This window comes from Drosophila tropicalis, unplaced genomic scaffold (genome assembly GCF_018151085.1).
Source record: "Drosophila tropicalis isolate 14030-0801.00 unplaced genomic scaffold, ASM1815108v1 contig_1002, whole genome shotgun sequence".
Classification (NCBI taxonomy): Eukaryota; Metazoa; Arthropoda; class Insecta; order Diptera; family Drosophilidae; genus Drosophila; species Drosophila tropicalis.
Genome location: NW_027172360.1, coordinates 2,788,827 through 2,813,847, shown reverse-complemented (window position 1 = coordinate 2,813,847; position 25,021 = coordinate 2,788,827). Strand labels below are relative to the sequence as shown.

Below are 25,021 nucleotides of genomic sequence, written 5' to 3'. Positions count from 1 at the left end.
TCAAATCGATTTTTGTTATAAAATTGGCCTTTGGCAGTCGCGCGAAAATTCCATCTATGCTTTGCAGAGGGTATGCATCCTTTTTTGTGACTTCATTTATTTTGCGTGCATCCAAACATAATCGTACTTTTCCGGGTTTTACCACCATACGCATAGGAGAACTCCAAGGACTATTGGCTCTCTCGATCACTCCCATTTCTAACATTCGGTCGATTTCTTTATACATCAACTTTTCAACCGCTGGCGACACAGGATAGAAGCGTTGCTTGATTGGAGTTGCTTCTTTGATCTCTATGTCATGAACAATAAGTGGAGTTCGACCTAATCCTTGTTGTTTAAAATCCGGAAACAATTGAATAACATCACTTAATCTTTTCTCCTGCTCTGGTGTTAATACACATTTCTTTTCGTCATCAACCGAGTGAATATTTTTGTCTAAAGTGGGAGTCTTACAACGAAATGAAAATTCTGGACATAACTCAAAAGATTTCCAGAAATCGATTCCCAAAATAAGTCGTTTTGCTAATGACGGGATAATAAAAAGAGAAAGAGGTTTTTGCTTGCTTTCGTATTGCACCTCTGTTCTTACTATTCCGGTAACTGGATGTCTTTTCCCATCAGCTGTGGCCACACTTGATATAATAGTTGAAAATCCAGGGTATTTCGTCCAGTCTTTTGCTGCTAAATCTGATCCGATGCAACTGATATTGGCTCCAGTATCTAATAGACCAAGCTCAGAAAATTCGAGAAATTTAACTGGAGCGTAGAAACGGCCATCTGCGGCTTCATTGATCATAGACGATATTATTAGTTTTTGGGCATCTTTTACTTTCTTCCAAAAGCGACGCATACGTTCGCTCGAGCGACTTCTACTGAACTGGGAAGTTGCAACTTCCTGTGCAAAGATTTTGTCTCGAATCGCTAAATAGTTTTGCAGACGTTGATGGTATGGTAGTCTGGGATATGGCTGTATTTTATTTTCTCGCCGATTCGTTTCGTTATTATCTGTCAACTCTGGTGTTTTTTTGTTCGTCGCTGCATTACTGCTAACATCTACTGAGGGTCCACTCGATTGCGACGGAATGATGGGCCCTGATTGGAGTTTTTCGAACGAGCTAGACATACATCGCATTGTGGTTTGTAAACATTTTTCTTTCCACATCCGTAGCAGAAAATGCGGCGCTCTTCTAAGCACATGTCCCATCTGTGTCCTTCGATGTCACAATTCCAACAAATGTATTTCTTTTCCTTGACGTGAATTGCATTTAGCTCAGGTTGAATATCTTCCTCCTCGGGCTCTTCATCTGTCTCTTCAAGTAAAGCGATATTCTTTCTAACGTTTGTATATTTTGTGATGCGTTTTCCTGATTCTTCACGGAGAAATTGCTCTCGGCGGTGCACCAATTGGCGAAGTTTAGATACCGATTCTATGGGAACGTATAATAACGCTTCTCGTACTTCAGAAATAAGGTTTCTTTGTAGCTGATGAACGAGTCGTTTTTCCTCCATAGGTATTGTCAATCTCGATACCAAAATCATTACGTCTTCGTAGTAAACATCAAATGCTTCACCAATCCTCTGTTTTCGGTTGCGGATTTCTTCAAGAATCAAATCATCATCCTTAAAATCGTCATATTCCTGTTTCAAATCCAGACAGAATTCTTCCCAAATAACTTCGTCATGGTCTTTTCGATAGCGCCAATACCATTCCTTGGTTCTTCCGGTTAATAATAGGTGCAAATTTCTGCACACGGGTGTAAAATCACTCTGAAAGTTATCTACAGTTAACGCTTTTATTCTGTAAAGAAATTCTGAAACTGTAGGACCTTTAGGAGACGCATCAAATTTAATACCCCAACTTTGTACTAGTTGGGCAGCTTTTCCAGGATTAATGTAATGGTGAGATGTTGAATTCGATATTGGCGTCGGAGCGCGATGCTGATCGTGGTTACTAGATTGTCCAACTGAATTATTTAAATTCAAATTTCCTAGTCTCTGATCAATTAAATATTCCATTCTCTCAAAAATTGCATTCACATTTACCTCAGCTGCTCTGCCTAAAGTTGATTGTTGCTGCGACCGAGCTGAACGCTGGTTGTGTTGATTCGTGTTCTCCTGTTTACGTGCCGTTGAAGCTTTTGGTTTTCTTCCCCTAGCTCCTGATTTTAATGGACAAGCCGGAGATGGTACATTATTTGACTGTAAGTGAGCTCTAGTATTATGGGTCTTCTTGTTTCTATTATCTATGTGACCCTCCGCTTGCTCAGACATTATGAACTGGACTAAATCTTTCTGGTGGCATACTTTCTTACAGCAATGACATTCCTGATGTTCTTGTATATAACTTTCTATACACTCTTGGTGAAAAATATGATTACATTTAGTAATCCTAAGCTCTTCTGTTTCAAAAATTACTTTCGAACAAATTGTGCATTCTGCTTCTGGTAGCACACTCAATTCTTCATTACTTCGAATTACTGGCATTTTGATTATTTTTCCACAAAAAAATTACTTTAGATAGTTTATTTAATTTGTTTTTAATATATTTAAACATATAATTATTATCTTCCTTGTTTTGAAAGTGAGGGTGAGCAAAATTATAGGTGCTGTACTAATATCGAGGGAGAAATGAACTAATCGATAGTTCAATCTCAAGAAATTTTTTTGTGAAGGGATAGAAAAATCTTGTCGTCCTAGACCTAATCATCTATATCAAATCCAAAACGAAAAGACTGATCTCAACAAACTCCTAAACTGAACTAGCTTTGTTTCATCGGTCAGAATTCGGACCTCGCCAAATATCTGCAGTTCCAGATGATTAAGCAGTCACTTCAATAGTATATGCTGAAATATTTGTTCTATTGTTATTAAAAGAAATGGACAAAATCAATAAACTACAATGCCAACGCCGACATCACAAGCTTAATATGCCTTACTGGTCGTAAATTCGAAATAATCAAATTGACGAATTCCAATAAAAACCACAGCCTATAATATACGTCTGTCATTATATTGTAGAGTTTGTATATGTTTCTAAATATATTCACCAATTCATGTTAAAGCTCCTCATCACTGGTCAGAACTCGGATTCTCCAAATATCTGCATTCCTAATAAATAAGTTACTCAAACAACCATCAATGAATACAAAAAGAAAGCGAAATGAAAAGAAAATAAAAAATTTGATAGCAAAGGAATAGATAAAAAGACTAGGGATTTCATTAAGAGATAGAATAAGAAGTAGGAGAAGGAAAAAAGGAACCTGAAATTCTTGAACAACTCAGCTCAGCCTGAATCCTATAGAGAAACACGGTTGAACCGAAATACTGTAACAAGTCTAACAAGCCTCTTAGTTGGGCGCCAAAATTATGTAATGTACACAACCGGAAATAATTCCAGATCATGTACATCCCCTCTTAGTCAAAAAAAAAATAAATCTATCTTGATCAAAGAGGAGGTCGGGTTCGGCCTAAATAGGTGGCCTCTCTCTTGCAGTCCCTGTACATCAGATGTTACGATAGGCAAGAGCACCACAAATCAGGCCGAAGCCAACACATACGGGCTTAATGTATTGAGAAGTTTGGATCCGGTTGGGACTTCTGGCTGTCGGCTAGCAAACAGTCTTTGGGGGGGTTCTTTGGACCAACATGTTCTCAACACACCCGTATTACATAAAATAAAACAAAGTCCCTGTTGCACTAATATTACACAATTACTCAATTGAAAGAAATGAACTAAGAGATAGAGAAAAAAGGGATATTAGTATCGCACGAATAGGGAAGCTACTAAGATGTTATTGTAGCTTCGCGTCTTAACCCACCCAACCAATGATTTTCCCATCGCAAGATTCTGGAAAATCCCAATATAATCAGCTCACCGCTCACATTTCGCCACAAGGAAGATTACGCACTCTTTACTCAAACATTATAAACGATATTTATTCACGAGGGTTACGGAATACTAAAATACTTCGATAAGTCGGAAACATAATCCGAGTGAACTAAACTAAAATGATGATTATTATAATAAACGATACTCAAATTAAATATTTGGATCATTTCAGGCATCCAAAAGCCAAATTGGGAATAATATGTTTTGTTTTGTTGAATCTTAATTGTAAGGTGGATATATATAAAATTATAGATATTCAAAATAAAAATGACAATTGAAATTTGTAAATATTCAATTTAAATTATGATTTCAAATATAAATGGCGACTCTGCTCACACAGTCAAAGGCGATTATCGATAGCGATTTAAGTTTAACACATGGATTGACAATTTCCTTTTCTTTTCAATACTTCCAATACTTTTTAACTTTACCGTACTCGAGATGGTTTTTCTTATTTGCAGATTAATTGACAATGAACTCTCTTTCTTTTTGCATAAAAAAACAGGGAAATACCAGATCGATCATGATTTATGGTTTAGAACTTAGGACTTACCCATCCGTCCGGTCCGTCGAAGGCCTTCGTCGTCCGCTGGATGATGCTTAGGAATAAAATATTAGGTTAAATCAAGCGACTGGCATTCCTTTGCAACAAATTCGGTCCACGGGACTCTCAATCCGCAACGAAAAAACTTTCTCTGCCCGTATCCGATTCGGGCGGCTATTCCAAGCTAGTCAACTTCCTCGAAAAGTCTCTGTGCCCTTCACGGTGTGCAGCTTTTGAGCGGTGTCTCAACAGAAAAATATCTTTTGCAAATTTACAGAATTCCAACTGTGATTCCTTTTTCCAGGTTTCCAAAATACAAATCAATTATGGCTAATTTTAAAACGAACTTGTTAGAAATTTACAATGATTCAAATATCCACAAAAAATATAACTTACGATAATAAGATTCACAAAACTCTAAATTAATAGTTGTCCTTGATGCTCCAAATTAGTATAAAGTTCATCATTAGGCTTGATGGCCGAGAAAATTTCAGATTTAATTTTATATATTTTTTTCTTGAGGAGCGGCGTGGTTAAGGCGTCTAGCCAGAGCGGAAGTTCGTCAGAAAAGAGTGTGACCAATGCATGCGATCGCGCATGATACCTATTCGCTAGGGTTGCACTAGTAGAACTATCGAACTTCTAAGCTCAGCTGATCATTATTATCGACGCACTTACCCAACCCTTACTGAAATTCAAATTAACGCCTTAATTTTTAAAAATAAAACTAACGGCAGAAACTGGGCACTACACTAGGAGGAGTTTGCGTTGATCCAGACGGACGGACGGACGGACGGATATGGCTATTTGAACTCGTCTCGTCGTGCTGATTAAGAATATATATGTGACGAATTCCACATAAGCATAAATACGCTGACACAGCGTCTGACCAAGAGCTCATAGCAGGACCATACGCCTTACATATTTACTTATTATGTATTTAGCTTTAGATTCTTATTACCACTTATGTATTTAGCTTTAGATTTATATTCCCATTTATGTACTTAGGTTTAGTTCTCTTTTATTTCCTCCAACTGATTCAGTTTTGTATAATCAATTAAACAATAAAGACGCATAACTCCGACACTTGGCCTTAACACGATTTATAAAATCTAATATATTGCTGATCGACAAGGACGGTGATTTAGATACTTAGTCGTATCTCATCCTAATCAACCTAAATCATCTCATAAGGTCGGATCCTATCAACAGTAACCCTCAGGAACCAGTGGATGGACCCAACATCCTAATTGGCGCCCAACCGGAATTGGATTACCCCCTAAGAATCCACACCCTACCAACATGTAAGTGACTGTTCGGAAAAAATAAAGAAAAAAAAAATATAATATATAAAATTTAAAACCAAACAAATATAAAAATAATAATAAAAAAATAAAAGTGGCAGCGTAAAGTAATCTTGTGAGTAATTTCCATTGCATTGAATTGAATTGTGAGTTTAGATTTATTTCGCTAAGACACTGTGTTAGACAACTGCCAATGAGTTGGTCCTATAGAGTCATTAAAAAAAAGCATCTGATAGCGACGAAGATATTATAGTACAATCTAGGCCACAGAAATGGATCCACCAATGTTAAAAGCTATAATAAAGAGCGCAGTCAGCACCGCGCTTAACGCACAAGAACAACGCATAAGGGCGAGATTCACGCCGAACTCGAACATTTGAGAAACCAACTAAGCTCACTTAGAATTGAAGCTCCCCAAGTACAGGTGTACCACAGCATTGACCCCAGCATTAGATGTGAGGTTAGATTAGACGCTGCGAAATCGGTGCTGAATTTTAATGGTAACCATGAAGAATATGTGTCTTAGAGACAATCAGCCATAGAAGCATATCAGGCCTACAAGTGATAGTATGAGAGTGAAACACATTACCAGGAAGTGATCATTTTAAAAAATAAAATGTGTGGTACCTCACATAACAATGTGCTAAATTTCGATGCAATCATTGCTAGACTTGATTGCACATACGCCGATAAAACGTCTTTGCGCGTTCTCAGGTATCAATTAGAAATGGTCAGGCAAGGCGACCGAGACTTAATGCAGTACTATGATGAGGTTGGGAAAAAACTCACTCTTATCACGAATAAAATTGCCATGACGCATGAGGAACAAGGCCTGAGGAGGCCTATTAAGGCACTGGTTATACCAGCACAGCCCAAATATTTGCCGTCGGCTTTAGCACTGGCTAGCGAGGATGAGAACAGCATAGAAAGGAACATATTCGCTGCTACGTATGCTAAAGCTATTGACGATTGGAGCCATCCAGGAGAAAATAATAGACAAGGAAATCGCTCAATGCCCAGACAGGGAAAACATTTTGAGAAAAACCCAGACAGAGTCGCCAGAAAGTTAACAATATTTCTCAAAAAGACTTGACCCAAGACCAACAATACGCGCGTATAGCAGAGTCCGCAGACGCAGATGCTAGCGATGAGAACGACTCTATACCGGACAATGATTTGTTAAATTTTTTAGGGAACGCTCCCAACCCGTAAAGTAGTTAAGAAACATAACACTTGTGGACACCCCATTTACTGTGAACTCTATACATGGGTCCGGTAAAATTATAGAAAAATGCATCATGAGAATTTTCGGAAAGAATGCCCCGTTTTTTATTTTAGACACCCTTGATAGTTTTGCCATAATAGGCTTCGATCTGCTAACGCGGGCAGGGGTAACCCTAAGCTTTCACAGCGGTAGTATTACATATGGCAATATGACAGAAGCATTACAACACCATACTTGCGATAGCGTTAATTTCACACGCATTGATGACATAACAGTTCCTGATAGCGTAAGAAAGGAATTTAGAAGGGTAATACTGAACAGGATCGTCTTCATTCATTGCCACAAATTACACGATAGACAACCAAGAAGTGTACTCCAAGCTTTACCCATATCCTATGGGTGTAGCCGATGTCGTTAATAACGAAATCTCAGCTGTTGAAAGACGGTATTATAAGACCATCGCGGTCTGCGTAGAATAGTCCTGCATGGGTTGTTACCATTTGACTCAAATGGTAATAAAAACAAACGACTCGTCATTGACTTTCGAAAGTTAAACGAGCGGACCATTGCCGACCAGTTTCCAATTCCAATGATTCTAGCGAATCATAGAAAGGCAAAATTTTCACGTCATTGGACTTCAAATCCGGGTACCACCAGATTTATCTAGCTGAAAAGGATCGCGCGAAAAAGGCGTTGTCAATAAACAGCGGGAAATACGAATTCTTACCCTTTGGGTTGAAAAATGCATGAAGCATATTTCAGACAGCAATCGATGATGTTCTAAGGGAACAAATCGGTAAAATATGCTACGTCTAAGTAGATGACGTGCTAATATTTTCTGAAAATGAAGCTCCAATTGCTTTATAACGTCGAAAGAAAAGAAAAAATTTTTAAAGAAAGCGTCGAATATTTGGGTTTCATAGTTAATTAAGGATTTCGCATCAATCGCCAGACCTTAACCGACATACTGAATGGTGAAAATGGAAAAATAGGCAAGCACATGTCCAAAAAGGTGCCAATCGACTTTGATGAATCGCAACGTCACGGGTTTGACCGCTTAAGAAACATTCTGGCATCAGAGGATGTCATACTCATGTACCCGAACTTTCAAAAAATTTCGACCACCCAGCCGACGCTTCTGCCGACGGGATTGGAGCAGTGTTGTCCCAGGGCGGAAGGCCAAAAACAATGATATCCCGAATATTAAAGCAAAGTGAATCACTTTACGTCACTAATGAAAGGGAGTTGTTGGCAATCGTGTGGGCTGTTGGAAAATTATAGAACTACCTGTATGGAACCAGAGAATTGTACATTTTCACCACACATCTGCGTCAGAAAAAAACACAAATGCGAGAATTAAAAAGTGGATGGCATTTATTGAAGAACGTAACGCTTAAATTCATTACAAGCCAGGGAAAGAAAACCTAGAGTCAGATGCCTTATCAAGGCAAAATGTGAATGGCCTACAAGATGAAATTCAATCATGTGCTGCCACCGTCCACAGTGAGCTTTCCTTGGCCTACACAATCGAGACAACGGACAAGCCTGTTAATCTTTTTAGGAACCAAGTAATCATAGAAGAGGCGCTCTACAACTTGCATCGGAGACTAATTCTATTCGGCAGCAAAACTCGACAAGTGATACAATTCACAGACAAGAACGATCTCCTTGAATCCTTAAAGCTTGTAGTGAACCGTGATGTTGTAAATGCATTATATTGCGATCTTCCTACATTAGACGCCTTTCAACATAGTGCGACTTTTCCCCACAACAAAGTTTTGGCATTGCAAGAACATGGTTACTGATATAACCAACAAAGATTATCAGATTCAGATAGTTAATACCGAACATAATCGCGCACATAGAGCAGCGCAAGAAAATATAAAACAAATACTTCAGGAGTATTACTTCCCAAAAATAGCAAAATTAACCAATGAAATCGTCTTAAAGTGCACTACGTCTGCACTACGACCAAGTACGACCGTCACCCAACAAAACGAAACGCCCATTCCATCTTATCCCGGCGAAATGTTGCATATTGATATATTCAATAGTCAATATTTTTTTCCATAAATAAAGACAATTTATTGTGACAACGAAGCATCGTTTAATTCAGAGACGATTACTTCGATGTTAAAAAATAAATTTGAAATAGACATAGTACACGCACATCATTGTATAACTGCTCGAATAGACAAGTGGAACGATTCCACAGTACATTGCAAAAAGGGTATATTAATTTTGGTCAGAAGGGTGCAACGCAAAGAAGGAGGCATTTCCGACCAAATAAAGTATATACATATATTCTTGGTCAGCACGACGAGACGAGTTCAAATAGCCATATCCATCCATCCGCCTGGATCAGCGCAATTTGCATGTAGGCTTGTATATACTGCACAGGTTGTGTATCTCGGATTCAGCGGACCACCATATTATATAGCTCTCATACAAACGGTAAAGTCTCAAACAGTGACTTTTCTCAAAAAAGTCGCTATTTTCTTAGCTATTTCCGTGAAATTGATTATTGGTTAGTTTATTACACCTTTGTACATATGGGCGACTTTTGCCCAATTTGACAAAGATCGGATGACTATATCATATAGTTCCCATAATAACAATGAGTATAAAACACTGACTTTTATGAATTACGTCGTTACTTTTGATACTATTGCTTTAAAATTAAATATTTTTTAGTTGATCATAGATATTAATGACTGTGCTAAATTTTATAAAGATCTGGTGACTATATCATATAACTCCTAAGGAACGATTGGTGGAAAACAGTGACTTTGATCAATAAATTCGTTATTTTGCCTACTAGGATTGTAGGCCGTTCCTTCGCAAACGTTAGACTTTTTAGATAAAAAGTTTATCCACTTTGACGGCAATAGGTAAGGGAAGATTAACAAAATAAACTAGCAAGGGTATATTTAGTATTATTTGTCTTGAATTCCATGGCGTCCTTCATGCCGAGTCTTTTTATGTAATGCATCCATAGGGTGAAATAATATATTTTAAAAGTGCATGGTATACTAAAGTCGGCGAAACAAGTTACTTACATTATTTTTAATATTTTCACAATAAACTTGCGCAATCCGTACAAACGGGAGTTTAAAGATGAGCATATTGGTCTAAGAGGTACACTCTCTTTATGAATTTTGGCTGTAACGAAGTAATTGTAGTTAACTTATTTATTTCGATCCCTAAAATAATTCCCGTTCCAATAAATAGTAATTTAAAAATACGTCTAATATATTGGGCTATTTTTACTTCATCTTTATTGTAACATGGAAATTGTGATAATCATTCAAAAAACTGGGGGACATACGGGACGGATATAAATTTAAAGCTGTATTATCGATTGTGGAAATGGATGGTGCTTATACACCTATATTTCTGCGCATGTCAGCAAAAATTATGAAGAGTGTGTATACCTCAACTTAACTTGGCCCAATAACAATGCACGTTTTTCTTTATATATGTAAATTGTGCATTTAAAGAGATTAAAAAAAAGTATAAAATGCTTTATTTTTGGAAAGTGCGAATAGTGATATATATTTGTAAGTTATATGAACTTTTATGCCTCTTATTAATGTCAATTAGTTTCATTAATAGGTATAGATATCCAAATATTGCCATTTTTTTAAGTTAACTAGTAGCACTTGGTTTAGTAACATTATAAATATTTTCAAAGTACTTTCTAGAGAAATTGTTGGTCTACATTCGTATTTGGAGCAAAAGATAAATATTACGAGCACTTATGAAGTCCACGGTGAAGATGCAGAAAAATTAAAAAAACCCTTTGATAGAGGCCCATACTTTGATACATCTGCAACAAAAAATGTCACATCGCTAGTTGGCAAAACCGGACACCTCAATTGTCGAATAAAAAATTTGGGCAACAAAACAGTAAATAAAAGTCTAAACTGGCTTCTATAATATTAAATGATTCTATTTTAAGGTATCGTGGATACGTCATAGAGACTTACATCTTTTAACAGTGTCGGAAAGTACATACACATCAGATCAGCGTTTTTCATCCATTTACAACAAAAAAACTGGCGACTGGTCGCTGCAAGTATGTACTAAATTTATTGTAATAAAAACGTACATAGTAGCAAGTCAAATGTTAACTGAACCGAATTTGGTACAGATTTCCAATAACTAAAAATGTTTTTATTTAAAGGTTTTTGTACAGATATTTATAACTTCTTCTAACATCTGCAACCGCTTATTGATAAACACTCAAGAAACTTAACCTAGAGGTTTAATAGAACAGCTATTGTCAAGTTTTTGGAAATAGCAACATTAAGAATTTACTTCCCCAAAGAAAAGCATAATCAAGCCCAACCGCAAGTGATAAATTCTTGTCAGCTTCTGAAACTCTACTTCCTTGTTTAGAGTCATAAATAATCAAGCATGTCGCTGTCTCCTCTCCTGTCTTCAATTCGAATGGAAAATCTTTAGATCTTTTATTTGGAGTGGATTCCTCCAATTATTATATTAGGTCGGAATCATTAGTTCTTTATGAATACAAATTTCATCCTACATTATATTTAAAGCCGATAAGCCATTACTTGGTTCTAATGAGGTACCCTTAACTCGGTGCTTTCGTAAGACTGACTTTGACAGGGTACAATTGTAGAGATACGAACTCAGCTGTTCCCTTGTTGATACTTATTATACGTGAGCGGTTTAACAAACCTTGACTATTAAAAGAAGTTTCAAAGAACACGACGTTGGTTTAAAATTCATGGTGCTTACTACACAATGCAATAAGAATTATTTTCAGCGTTGAAAGCTTCAGTTTCTTTTGACCCAAAACAAATTTATAATTTTGTTAATTCTAAGCGTAATTTATTACTGTTGTTTCATAGATGGTCTGCTTGAGTTGTCCCTAACTCAAGTAAATCCTTTCCGAAATAAGATCCCTAGATCCTGTATTTGTGTTGGATTTTTACAACTGCGATGTTTCCAGGACTGTTCCCTTAGTTATCCCTAAAGACAATGTCTATCCAATTCTGGATGCAACCATTGACCATCCTCTTGAGGTTATGGCTAACGATACTAACTTTAACCCCACGTTTTCACAAGACAAACTTTATTTAACCTAAAAAACTTTTTTAATTTATGATTGGTTATAACTGTATTCTTGCACGGATGTGGACTCTACCATTTTTGTCTTGTATAAAACAATTGAGTATCATAACTATCATTGTGAAATATACTAAGTTGCGAGAAAATAAGACTCGCCTCCACCTCTTACACACTTTTTCCCACCTTATATATATTAATTTGCTCAGACATGTGCAACGCTCACAAGGAAGCATTTCTGACCATATGTATATATTCTTGATCAGCACGACGAGACGAGTTCAAATAGACATGTCAGTCCGTTTGTATGTCCGTCCGTCCCTCTGCACAGGTTATACATCTCGGATTCAGCTGGATCGGACTACTGTATCATATAGCTCTAATACAAACTGCAAAGTCAAAAATATTTACTGAATAGGATTTCAGCACCGCAAACTAAAACACCATCTTTATCTGTTGAATTCAAAATATGAACTGATTTTATTAAGAAAAGTATGCAGTTTATATAGGGAATCTTAGGCTCTAGGAGGTAACAATTGTTCTTAAAATATCTTATTCTAGTGAGACTCAAACCCAAGATTTCGGGGGTTGAAAATTATTATTATTTTGGGCACGGCTTCGGCCACTTGTCATCCTGCCGTTGTGATCTTTTGGGTAAGTTTAGAATTACAAGTGTTTTTGTACAATGTGTGTGGCTGATTGTAATTCTAGTCATATGCTAGATTAGTTGTTTTTGACAAAATTACAGTTGTATTATATTTTCTTTAGTGCATCTGATTTGGTGAAGCCGCTTCAGATGAACACGATGTTTATTCTTTAACATTGACTTTTCTCAATTTCGTTCTTTTCTGAGCTATTCTCGTGAAATTTTATATTGGTGAGTGTGTATTGAATCGGGTGACTTTACCTTATAGCTCCCAAAGGAGCGATTGGTGAAAACTGTCACTTTTATTAAAAACTTCGTTACTTTTGGTGAAAAATTAAACATTTGTCTGTTCTAAATGTCAGTTAACGACTATGCCAAATTTGATCAAGATCGGTCGACTATAGATTTAAAAGGAACTATCGGTGGAAAACAGTGACTTTGGTCAATAACTTCGCTATTTTGCATTCAGAATAGTAGACCGTTCTTTCGCAATTATTAGACTTTTTAGATAAAAGGGGTTTTTACTTTGTTGGCCATAAGTAAGAAAAAAGTAACAAAAAACTTGCAAGAGTATACAAACTTTCACGCGGTCGAAGTGGTTTTTTCCAGTTTCCACTTTGAAGCGTGATATAATAGATAATACCTTATTTACCCCACGCCAACTTCGATTAAGGGTTCATCCGAAGCGTTGTGGATGAGTGTAATGGTGTAGGTAGATTTTGCATGTACTGTGTTAATAGCTGTGATTTTTCTTACTTACTTTTTGTTTTTATAAAATATCAAAAACTGTTCTGGGACGTTGGTACCTCATTTATATTACTGGGTATATAAACTCTTTTTTTTTTTTGTTTTTTTATTTAAATAATGTTGCGACCATGCTTTTAATCGTTCAATATCTATCAATATCATTCACTCCGACTCTTGGAAAGTAGATTCGGACGAAGAAAGCTCTTATAGAATCGTTAACGAGCTTAGGCAAAACTTGATTGTGGCTCAACTAAAGTTTTTAACTTTGATATGTCGTGCCTATACAGACTTTTTTTGCATTTTTCTTTGTCGTCTCCATTGCATGGGATTTGGTATAGTGCGTTGCTCTTATTTATATGATTATGAAATATATTTAACATCTGTATATCGAGTGTCGTATAATAAGCACCATGTCTTGCTTCTGTTTTCATTACTTCTTATCTATGTTTTATATATATTGTCCATAGTTGAAAATCTAAGTCTATAACACCTATTTCGATTCATATGATTAAAGTAAAAATTCATTTTGAACAGTTTTCAAAGGATTCGAACTTGTACCAAAGAATAATAAAAATAGTTGTTTTTTTCTTTTGTCTAAGCCGCGTTATTTCAAAAGATATTAAGAAAAATCAAAATATTTCTATGTTCTGAATGTGATTATAAAAATATTTTACCTTATATAAATCTTTGATTCATAACGCATCGAATACGACAGTGCGGCGAGATCGGACGGCACGATCGTGTGGAGAAATGCAAATTAAACGGACAAACAATTAAAATATGATTAACTACAGCTAATAACAAGCTAAGTGTGTTAAAATAGAGCTTTTCACAAGAGAAATAGAGCACTTAAGATTCTTCAGTTTTGACAGCCCAGGCGTAAACCATGGTGATTTTTGCGTCACCATAGGAGATACTAGGGGTATACAGTCATTAAAGATTGAGTCAGCAATGGTATAAAATACAGAAATGGCGGAATTCATATCCGTACAAGTGTATAAATTAGTCCAATCGGTGTTAAGAAAGGCATTGCTTAGTGCGAAAAAGTCAATCAGTCAGCCGTAGAATCACACTCTGAGATGGGCTCGCGGCTGGGAAACTCAATAGATAACTCTCACATCCAGAAATCTGCCAGACGTATTTGAAATCGAATTTAGCTGGGTCAACGAAAGCGCAAGCATTAAGTGTTGACCAAGTTATAGTGGGCAGGTTCTAGTCCCCAAGGACAATTAAAGAGTCTCTGTCAGAAAATAGTTCAAGTAAAATAAATATGAAATTAATAGATTCTAAGTGTAGTAAGTATGTAGGTTGGCCATTCCGATTGGGGCGGAATGTAAGAACAGGTAACAAAAATGGAAAAACGGGTAAAAGACTATTTAACGCATATAAATTCGATACTACTTGAGATAGGTTTTTTTATCAGACCCGATGATTGCGCGGCATCTACAGCAATAAGAACTGGCCCCGTGTCTTCCTTTTTCTAAATATAAACACCTTTACAATTAAGCTTTTCCTCCAGAAGCTAGAACTGCTGGTACTGTCAAAGAACTCAATTGGAACACTGTTTTTAAAAGATGAAATTTCTATAGCATATGAAAATTTAAACTTTTCTACCGATATATTACAGACATTTAAAGTAGCCGGAATATGGGCCATGGCCATGGGCCAAAACAAAAATGTGTTTTTTAGGTGGCACTCCCACCAATGGTTTTGGCATTCCAGGTATTGGTACAGACAAAATGGACACTACAGACATTTGCATTGGAGTTTGCATTGGTTGAGAAAGGGTCGGAACATACACTACAGACATTTGCATTGGAGTTTGCATTGGTTGAGAAAGGGTCAGAACAGATATAGATGTGGAGACCGTACAACGCAAGGACAAATCAGAAGTGTGTTCTCCCGCCTTCTTTCGCTTTCGAGACTCAGTTAGTAGCGTTAAACTACTAAACTAAGACTCGACAGCTTTAAACTCTTGCGACAGTTTAAGAAAACTGGCGGACAGACTCATCAGGTTATCCTTTGTTTGCCACTTTAAAAGTTCCATTTCATCTTCCACGATCCAGCAAGACTCACATTCCTATTCAAGACCCTTTTTTGATCTAAAAGATTCTTTACCTTGCATGTAAAGCCGGCGCACTTAAAATGTACTTGTAGTTCTACACAACCAACAATAAATAAAACTATTTAAGGATGGGGCGGGCTGAAAACAATTTTTAACCGAACAGACAGGCATTATGGGGTAATAAGAAGAATGAGTAACCCAACAAATAAAAATGAGAAATGTTTTGGTATTAAAATATAAAACTCACTCTGAGGTCCAGAAATAATAAGAAAGAGAGATAGTCTATATTATAGACACGCAACAGACTACAATATGAGCGCTAATAACGGCGACGAGTGAAAAAAAACGGGGAAAAAAAGTTAAAGATCGCGAGCGCAGGAGCTACAACAACAAATTATCGCTGCTTGTGATTTACAAGAAAGAAAAAAATGAGTTTAAGGTGGGAAAGAGAGTAAGAAAAGAAAAATAAACCAACAAAGGTTTTTAGAAAAGCAATAAACAGAAATTCAACTTGTTAAAATTATTAACACAAACACACAAAAACGCAACGAGCGGTACGGAGCAAGTTAGATTTAATAATATAATATAAATTGCGATCGCGATGCCGATGAAACAAGAGAAAAAAAATTTTAAATCAGTTAAAAACGCGGGAGCTTAAAAAAGACGTCCGTCTTTGCCGAGTAGTTAGGGGGCTGTGCACAGCTGTGGTCTGTTTTGCTGTGGGTTAGTGGCGGATGAGGGGGTGGAGCCCCAAACAGCTGTGCTTCTTATAATTGAGTATATTTTTATTGTTCTGCCGGTTAAATCAATAATCAAAATTTTCACGTTATTCTCTTGATTTTGTGATCCATTAATTCATTATTTTAATTTTGGACTTAGTCTTGTTAAATATTTGGGTTATTGTTCAGTCAGGTCTATGAGGTTTTTTTACTTCATCTTTATTGAAACATATGGATTGTAATAATCTTTCTGATAATTGGCGGAAATACGTGACAGACATTAACTTCTTTTGTTTGTCATTAATTTCTGGCTTTTGTCCCTTGATTAGTTTTCAGCAGACTAATTAATCTTATCTATTTCTACCAAACTACCAAATTTTATTGAAGTCGGACTAGAAACATGCAAAATATGCGTATGAACGTATTTTACTAAGCGGTCCACAAGGCCAGAATTGAACGTTGGCTAGTGGCGGCGCTAGAGTGCTCGTGTGTTTGTAGAGTGAGCGAGATAGCACATAGTATAAGACATGTAAAAACAATTTAATAGTCATACATACATTTGGTTTTCGAAATTTGAAATATTTGTTTCACCTGGTGTATGGTATACCCAAGTCGACGAGTCGACTTACTTGCTTCATTTATTATAAATTTAAAATATTTGTTTTACTGGTGTATGGTATACCTAAATCTACTAGACGACTTATTTACTTCATTTATTAATAAATTTAATATTTTGGTTAGGAAAAAGTGTATCTGTCACGTTGTTTGGTAATGTCTGGGTGTAAGTCATTGTCACAGCAAAAAATTTGCCGCATTTTGTAGTTGCATTGATGAAGTTCGGAACTAAATTTGAATGTCTGCATTTTAGGAGGAAACTAATACTCGTTCTTAATTTGACTAATTTTTTTAATTTTGCCTTCCATTGGTATCTTTGTGTTTTGTTTAGCGACTTTGTGAAAATGTTGTAAAAATAAATGCAGTTTCGAAATCAATTTTTTTGGTTATTGATAAAAAATAAATACAGTTAAATTTCGGGTGTTTTCCCTCATCTTTTGGGCGCATTATTAATTTTAAATCGAGACCCCTTATAACAATGATTTGAAATACTGCATACAGTTGTATACGTCGGATGCTTAATACTTCTGACGCATCAAGAAATAAAAATGGAGATAACCATGTAATTAAAAAACTAATCAAGGGACAAAAGCCAGAAAATAACTAATCGGGTATACAAACTAAATTTGATGTCTCTAGCTGTCATACTTTTTAAGAAAAACAGTTTTATGTGATTCCTGGGGGCGTAAGGGTGCGTGGCCGAAATTCCAATTAAGTCTGTACATTTACATACTACACGAGTATACATACCAAATTTGGTGGCTCTAGCTCTTATACTCTCCGAGATCTGCATGTTCATACAGACGGACGGACGGACGGACGGACGGACGGACAAACGGACATGGCTAGATCGATTCGGCTGTTGATCCTGATCAAGAATATATATACTTTATAGTGTCGGAGAAGCTTCCTTCTGCCTGTTACATACATTTTGGCGACTTTAATATTCCATTTCACCCTATGGGTGTATGGTATAAAAATATCAAAAAAGCTAACTTCGGCTATGCCGATGTTATATACACTTGCAGTTCTTTATTATATTTAATCCGATAACAAAGGTGAAATTTCATACATCAACAGAATTAGTTGTCGTATTATTAAAATGTTCAAATATGTTTTAAACTACTGAATTCAAAACAAATTTAATGATTAAACAAATTAAAACTTTATATGAAATTATAAATTATTCAGACGTTTCCTTGGCCCAAAGAAATATTGCTGGTTATGCGGTGTGCGAAAGCGAATAAAGGGTTAAAGAAAGTTTATAATACTAGATTAGGTTTAGACTTTCCTTAGAGCGATATAAATATTTTCTATTCAAAAGATTGGTACATTTCTCTTGTTCTGTAGGCAAAGTTGAAAAGAATAAATTTATACCATTCTTAGCCCAGACAAAAATAACTTTTAACATCGGGTGTTTCGCTTGGTTCTGAAAATACTATTTGAAAAAGTTAAAGAGAGGGAAAATAATAGTTTTAAGATTATAAGTATACTTTCCTTAACCCAGACCAATATTCCTTTTTAATTAGATCGGGAAGACTCGATCTGCTCTGAAAATAATAACAAAAAGAGTTAAAGAGTGGGAAAATAATATTTTAAGAGATTATATGTATACTCTCCTTAACCCAGACCAATATTCCTTTTTAATGCGATCGGGATGCCTCGACCTGTTTTGAAAATGATAACTTAGAGAGTTAAAGAGAGGGAAAATAATAATTTAAGTGATTATATGTATACTTTACTTAGACCAGACAAATATTCCTTTTTAATACGATCGATCCTGAAAATACTATTTGAGAGAGTTAGCGAAAAGGAAAATGATTGATTATGAGACTTATACTTTCGTTGGGCCAGAGAAATATTTCGTTTTATTCGTTTTAATAAGTTAAGGATGCTTCGCTACGTTGTGAAAATGTCATCATGCTCTGTCGAACGATGATCAGGATCTTGGCTAGCAACGAAGTGGGCTTCTGCATCCCGCTCGCGCTGCCTGCACGCGTTATCCTGTCTTTGAGCACTATGCTGAGCAGTGTTGTCCTCTTGCTCCATTGAAGCATAAACAGGATCTTGGCGAGCAACAAAGTGGGTTTCCGCATCCCGTTCGCGCTTTCGCTGCCTGTACGCGTCATCCTGTCTTCGAGCTGAGCAGTGTTGGCCTCCTGCTCCATCGAAGCATAAACAGGATCTTGGCGAGCTACAAAGTGGGCTTCCGCATCCCGTTCGCGCTCTTGCTGCCTGTACGCGTCATCCTGTCTTCGAGCACTATGCTGAGCAGTGTTGGTCTCCTGCTCCATCGTTCGATAATCAGGATCTTGTTGTGTAATACGACGGGTCCGTGTTTTTCTGGCCTGCTCCTGCAGCCTGTGGACTCTATCGGCTCGTCGTCCAGCACGTGCCAATGTGTCTTGCCTATGATCTCGTTTGATGTGGGGTTCGCGGATACTTGAAAATGCCCAGTCTACTTCGGTCAATTGTTTTGTTGGGATTTTATCGAGAACACCTTATAATCCCAGGCCATTCAGCGTGGACTCTAATTGATCCTGGCCTGTTGAGCGACATATGTTAAAGTCGCACAAAACAACTATTTTATTTAAGCGTACTTGCAATTCTTCTATCAATGTCGTTGTTGCCGAAATTCGGGCCTGCGAATAAACTTTGTACCACTGTAACACAAAACGGAACTCTGTCCGAACAAACAGAATGATGCTCTTTAAAAGAACTCAGAACTTTCACTCGTTGCAGAGGACGGACGTGTTTTTTTTGCGCTTATCAATTTTTATTTTTTTTTTATGATTAAATACTTTTACAAATTTCTTAAATTCATTATCGGTTTAATTAATAATAATTTCAACATCCGAATTTTATTTTCATTTCGCGAATTCTTGCTGTCGCTTTTGTTTAAATTTAAATAAAATCAAAACTTACAACAATACTTGCATTAGCGGTGTTGTTGTTTTGCTTATCTCTTTTGCGTTTGTGTCTTTACCGTTTTAACTAACTCTCGCGCTCTTGCGTACAAATTGTTGTTACATGTGTTCAATTTGACGCGCTCTCCCGCTCTTTCCTATTCTTGATTGATTTGCGCTCTCGTCTTTTGCCTACCCGCGACTTTGTGATACGTGTTTTTGTTTTTGTGCTTTCATCTCTTTTTATTCTCTAGTTGTGAAGGCTTACTCTGCACATTAACCCTTGTGTCAGAACTGGTCAGTATATTCTTATACACAGAATTTTAACCCTTAGAATTTTTATTTTTTATTTTTTGTATTTCCTTTTTTTAATTAAATTAAACTTTTTGATAAAATGGTTGTCTGCTCAAAAAATAATTGCATAGTTGCCACTAATGCGGTTGACTCCCATGATTATATTCTGTGTTGGTTGTGTGACAATGCGGTTCACGTTAAGTGTGCAGGTTACACAGGCAGAATCAAGGAGTCTATTGCTAAAGGTGGTGGCTTAAAATATGGATGTGATGCTTGCCGAGAGGTCGAGAATGAGATGCGCTCTTTCATGAGGCGGACTAGAGATAGTTTTGACACTTTAAGGGCAGGTTTTAATAAACTCCAAGCGGAGTTTACTGCGGTGGAGACTCAGTTCAGAAGTTTATCGCTTATGAATGAGTCTCCGAAACGTAAAAGGACCAGTCCTTGGGGTGTTTCTGCATCTGTAGACCCGCCAGCGTCTCTTATCGTCCCCGACCGGTCTCATGCACCGTCCACTCCTAATGTACAGCAATTGATTTCGTTTAAGAGCCCGGTTGTGAATGCTATTAGTAAGGAATTACCGGTATCACCTGGGAATGATCTCTTAAAAACGATGCCTATTGTAGTGTCCGATGTGTCCGGGCAATTACCCATTCCAATGGAAATTGCCGTTAGTTCTAAAAGTATCGAGGGCCCCGTAAACAAGTTGACTGCTGCAGTGGGTGACTTGTCCAACGTTACTGCTGCGGCTGACGCTTCGGGACCGCGGCCTCTCGTTGGCATACCACCAAAGAAACATATATTTGTTTCTAGGCTAGACCCTGTTGTCACATCTGATGATGTAATAGCCTATATTCGGAAGAAAGTTAACGTCTCGAATATTGCGGTGGAGAAGTTTAAATTTTCTTACTCTCGGGACATTTCGTCCTTTAAAATTAGTGTTTCTGCCAATATCTTCGACACTATATGTCGAGAAGATTTTTGGCCAAAACATATACTAGTTAAGGAATATACTGTGAAAAAGAAAAATCGGAAACCGATTCGCTTGCCAACAACAACAACTAATACCATTCCTGCCACATCAGCATCTGCTGGTGTGTCAAAAAACTAGCTTCGTCCCTTAACCTGGGTTACCAGAACGTTAGAGGGCTGAAATCTAAACTTTCTAATCTCTATGTAGATAGTCTTTCTTTTGAACATATATTCTATATTCCACCATTGTCAGACATGGTGGTATATTTAAATCATTTAGAGGCAATTCAGTTTGTCTCCTCTTTAGTTTCCAGTCAAGACTTGCTCATAGTTGTAGGTGATTTTAATTTACCCGCTTTAGCATGGTCACTAACAGATGAATCTACCACGTTGCTGCCCTCTTTGTCACATGACTTTATTGACGGCCTTCTAGGCTTATCTTTATCCCAAGTCAATCCCGTCTTAAATTCTAATAGAAAATCGTTAGATCTTATTTTTGTATTGGATTCTTCTTATTGTGAGGTTTCTAGGATCGAACCATTTGTTCTTCCAGAAGACAAATTTCATCCTACATTAAATTTAAAAATTGATTTGCCCTTGCTTTCACCATTACTTGGTTTAAATAAGTTACCTCTAACTAGGTGCTTTCGTAAGACTGACTTTGCCAGCCTTAATGAAAACATTGCTACTACCGATTGGTCTTATCTGTACAATTGTAGAGATATGAACTCAGCTGTTCGTTTTTTTCTATGATACTCTGAATTCACTCTTTGATATTTGTGTGCCTCTTGGTAGGCTGGAGCGGCTTAACAAACCTCCCTGGTTCTCTCGTGAGTTATCCAATTTGAAAAATGTGAAGACACGATATTATAAGAAGTTTCAAAAAACACGTCGTTCATCAGATTATGCTCTGTATACAGTCGCTCGTTCAAAATTCATGATGCTTAATACACAATGCTATAAGAATTATCTTCAGCGGTGTAAGCTTCTGTTTTCTTCTGACCCTAAACAATTTTATAACTTTGTTAATTCTAAACGTAAGACCTCTGTGCACCCATCTTTTTTGTCTTTTCAAAATAAAAAAGCAAGCACTGATCAGGCAATTGCCGATATGTTTGCGAGTTTTTTCAAAACAACTTATTCCTCAACGGAATATCGAGCAAGTCCGTATCCTTATCATTTAAAAAAGCCTAATTGCATTTTCAATCCAGTGATTGATGAAAGTTCTATTCTTAGCGAACTTAAATTAGTTAAACCTGTTTATTCTCCGGGGCCAGATGGTCTTCCTGGATGCGTACTCAGGTTCTGTGCAAACGCATTATGTAAACCCATTTTAAAATTATTTCTATTGTCTGTCGAATCTTTCTCTTTTCCATCTATTTGGAAGGAGTCGTATATCATTCCTCTGCATAAAAATGGCAAAAAGTCCGAAGCCTCTAACTATAGGGGTATCTCAAAATTGTCCGCTATTCCGAAAGCTTTTGAGAAAATTATAACTTCTCAATTGCAACATTTTTGCAGCTCTATTATTTCGCCATCCCAACATGGGTTTGTGAAACGTAGATCTACAACCACTAACCTTTTAGAATTTACATCAGTAATTATCAAGGGGTTTTTAAAATGGTAAACAAACTGATGTAATATATACTGACTTTAGCAAAGCCTTTGATTCCGTTAATCATACCCTATTACTTTCTAAGCTGAGCAACATTGGGTTTCCACCCCTTTTCCTTTCTTGGGTTCGTGAATATTTAACAAATAGAAAACAGAAGGTACTTTTTAAGTCTTCTTTTTCCGCTTCCATTCCTGTGACTTCTGGTGTACCTCAAGGTAGTCATCTTGGCCCTCTGCTCTTCACACTATTCATTAACGATCTTCCATCAGTCATTGTTCATTCGCGTGTGCTTATGTATGCTGACGATGTCAAGATTTGTCTTACTCATAAAGATACAGATTCATTTAGTCGGCTACAAGCTGATCTTAAAAACTTTCAATCCTGGTGCCAGTTTAATCTACTAAATCTTAACACTACCAAATGTAAGGTAATGACTTTTTTCCGTAACTCTCCCCAACTGGTCACTTATTTTCTAAACAATAGCCCTTTAGAACGTTTAAATAATATAAATGATTTGGGCGTACTTATGGACCATAAGTTAAATTTTAACACCCACATTTCCACCACGGTCGCAAAGGCCATGAGTGTCCTGGGTTTCATTAAAAGATGGTCAAAAGAATTTGATGACCCCTATACAACTAAAGTTCTTTTTACTTCGCTTGTCCGTCCTATTTTAGAGTATGGATCTTGCATTTGGTCACCTCAATATGAGTCGCACCAGATTAGACTTGAATCCGTTCAAAAGCAGTTTTTGCTATTTGCTCTTCGTGGCTTAAGCTGGGATCGCAATGTCAATTTGCCTTCGTATTCTAGTAGACTTCTCTTGATTAACCTTTCGTCCCTAACTAACCGTAGAATTATGCTTGGTGTCATTTTTATGCACAAGCTCCTAATTGGTGATATCGACTCGCCTGAGTTATTAGCTCAGGTGAATCTGTCGGTACCATGTAGACGGAGTAGACATCCTTTGATACCTTTATCCCTTAGTCGTTGTTCTTCTAACTATGCTATGCATGAACCTTTTAGGGTCCTCTGCTCTGATTACAACCTTCTATTCCCTGTAATCAGCTCAGAGTTTTCTATTAATATGCTTAAAACATCTATCCTATCCCATTTAGTTAATAGATAGCTATAGTATTATTTGTTTGTCTGTTTTTTCTATTGTGTATTTGTCCACGCGATTCGTGCCGTGCGTTATACGGCTGCACCCCTCGGTCGGTCGGGTGGGAGGTGGGCAGTTATCTGCTTGGGCTCGCGCGTAAAAAAAAAAAAAAAAAAAAAAAAAAAAAAAAACTTTAAAACTCTCTCTCTCATTCTACTCTTGCGGTACTTTATTATACATAAGTAGACACATAAGCGCGAAAGAAACATACATAAGAACCGCGTGTTCAGTAGTTTTTTCGTAGCCAAGAGGCCAAGACTAGAGTAAGTGGAATGAGATTGTATAATTATTAGTTATAAGAAATTTGTAAAATAACCTGAAATTACTTGCAGAATTAAAAAGCTTACGCTGACCTAACTTGAGGATTAAATGGATTAAATTTATTTCAAAGGCACTGGCGGAGCTAGATTAACTAGTCGAACGAGCAACAATTCTTTTTAATTTCTATGTGAAATTCTTTTAATTTCTACGTGAAATTAAATGTTCTCTTTCGTAAAGAATTTTGAGCAAATTCTTTAATTCCTACGGTGTAGTAGAGCTACGGAGACCTAAAGAGGAGGGACTAATACAAATCCCAAGGAAAGAACAAATTTTAATTTTACCACGCCACTATGGGCGATTAGTTGATTAAAGTCCACACACAGAGCTAGGCGCTTAATTTTTTTTTTTTAATTGTTACTAATATTTTAGTTTGATTTCGGATTTTTTTTTAGTCAATTTGACCACGCCTTTATTTTCCGCCCCTTTATAACCCCGGCACCTGTACAAAAATTTCAATTTTTATTATAAAGCAAAGCATAAAAATAGAAAAAATAATATTTTACAATGTTTTAACAATATTCCAAACTCAAAAAATCAAAAAGTTAATAATCTTCTTCATCAAAAACAAAAGAATTCTCATGTTTGTCATCGTTTTCGTTGTCTGATTCGGTGTCTTCATCATTTCCAAAACTGTATGAACTCAGCTCTGATGTTGGATACTCTAAAAGGTTTATAACTTCTATTGGAAGCGGTTTCTTTTTCAAATTTTGCAGCCTCTTATTTATATAGTAGCTTGATATTAATGGATCAGATGAGTCCATGGCTCTATTAAAAACGTCAGCCATATTACTTAATCTAGAATTTTTTCTGGCATGAGAACGTCGGTCCATTTTATAATGTTTGTTACGAGCTTCTGATGCATTTTCACCCAAACATCCAACTGGAACTATACACAAATTTATA

At 36.6% G+C, this 25,021-nt stretch overlaps 1 protein-coding gene across 1 annotated transcript in view; it reads left to right on the top strand.

Annotated features, from left to right (window-relative positions):
• The first annotated feature begins 10,390 nt into the window (after window positions 1–10,390).
• Window positions 10,391–25,021, top strand: part of dpr21 (defective proboscis extension response 21) — a 333,010-nt gene continuing 318,379 nt past the window's right edge. The window contains exons 1-3 of the mRNA XM_068285717.1: window positions 10,391–10,522; window positions 10,657–10,871; window positions 10,924–11,040. Coding sequence (XP_068141818.1) covers window positions 10,483–10,522; window positions 10,657–10,871; window positions 10,924–11,040 — 372 coding nt within the window. The 5' untranslated portion in view covers window positions 10,391–10,482. The remainder of the gene's footprint in view (window positions 10,523–10,656; window positions 10,872–10,923; window positions 11,041–25,021) is intronic.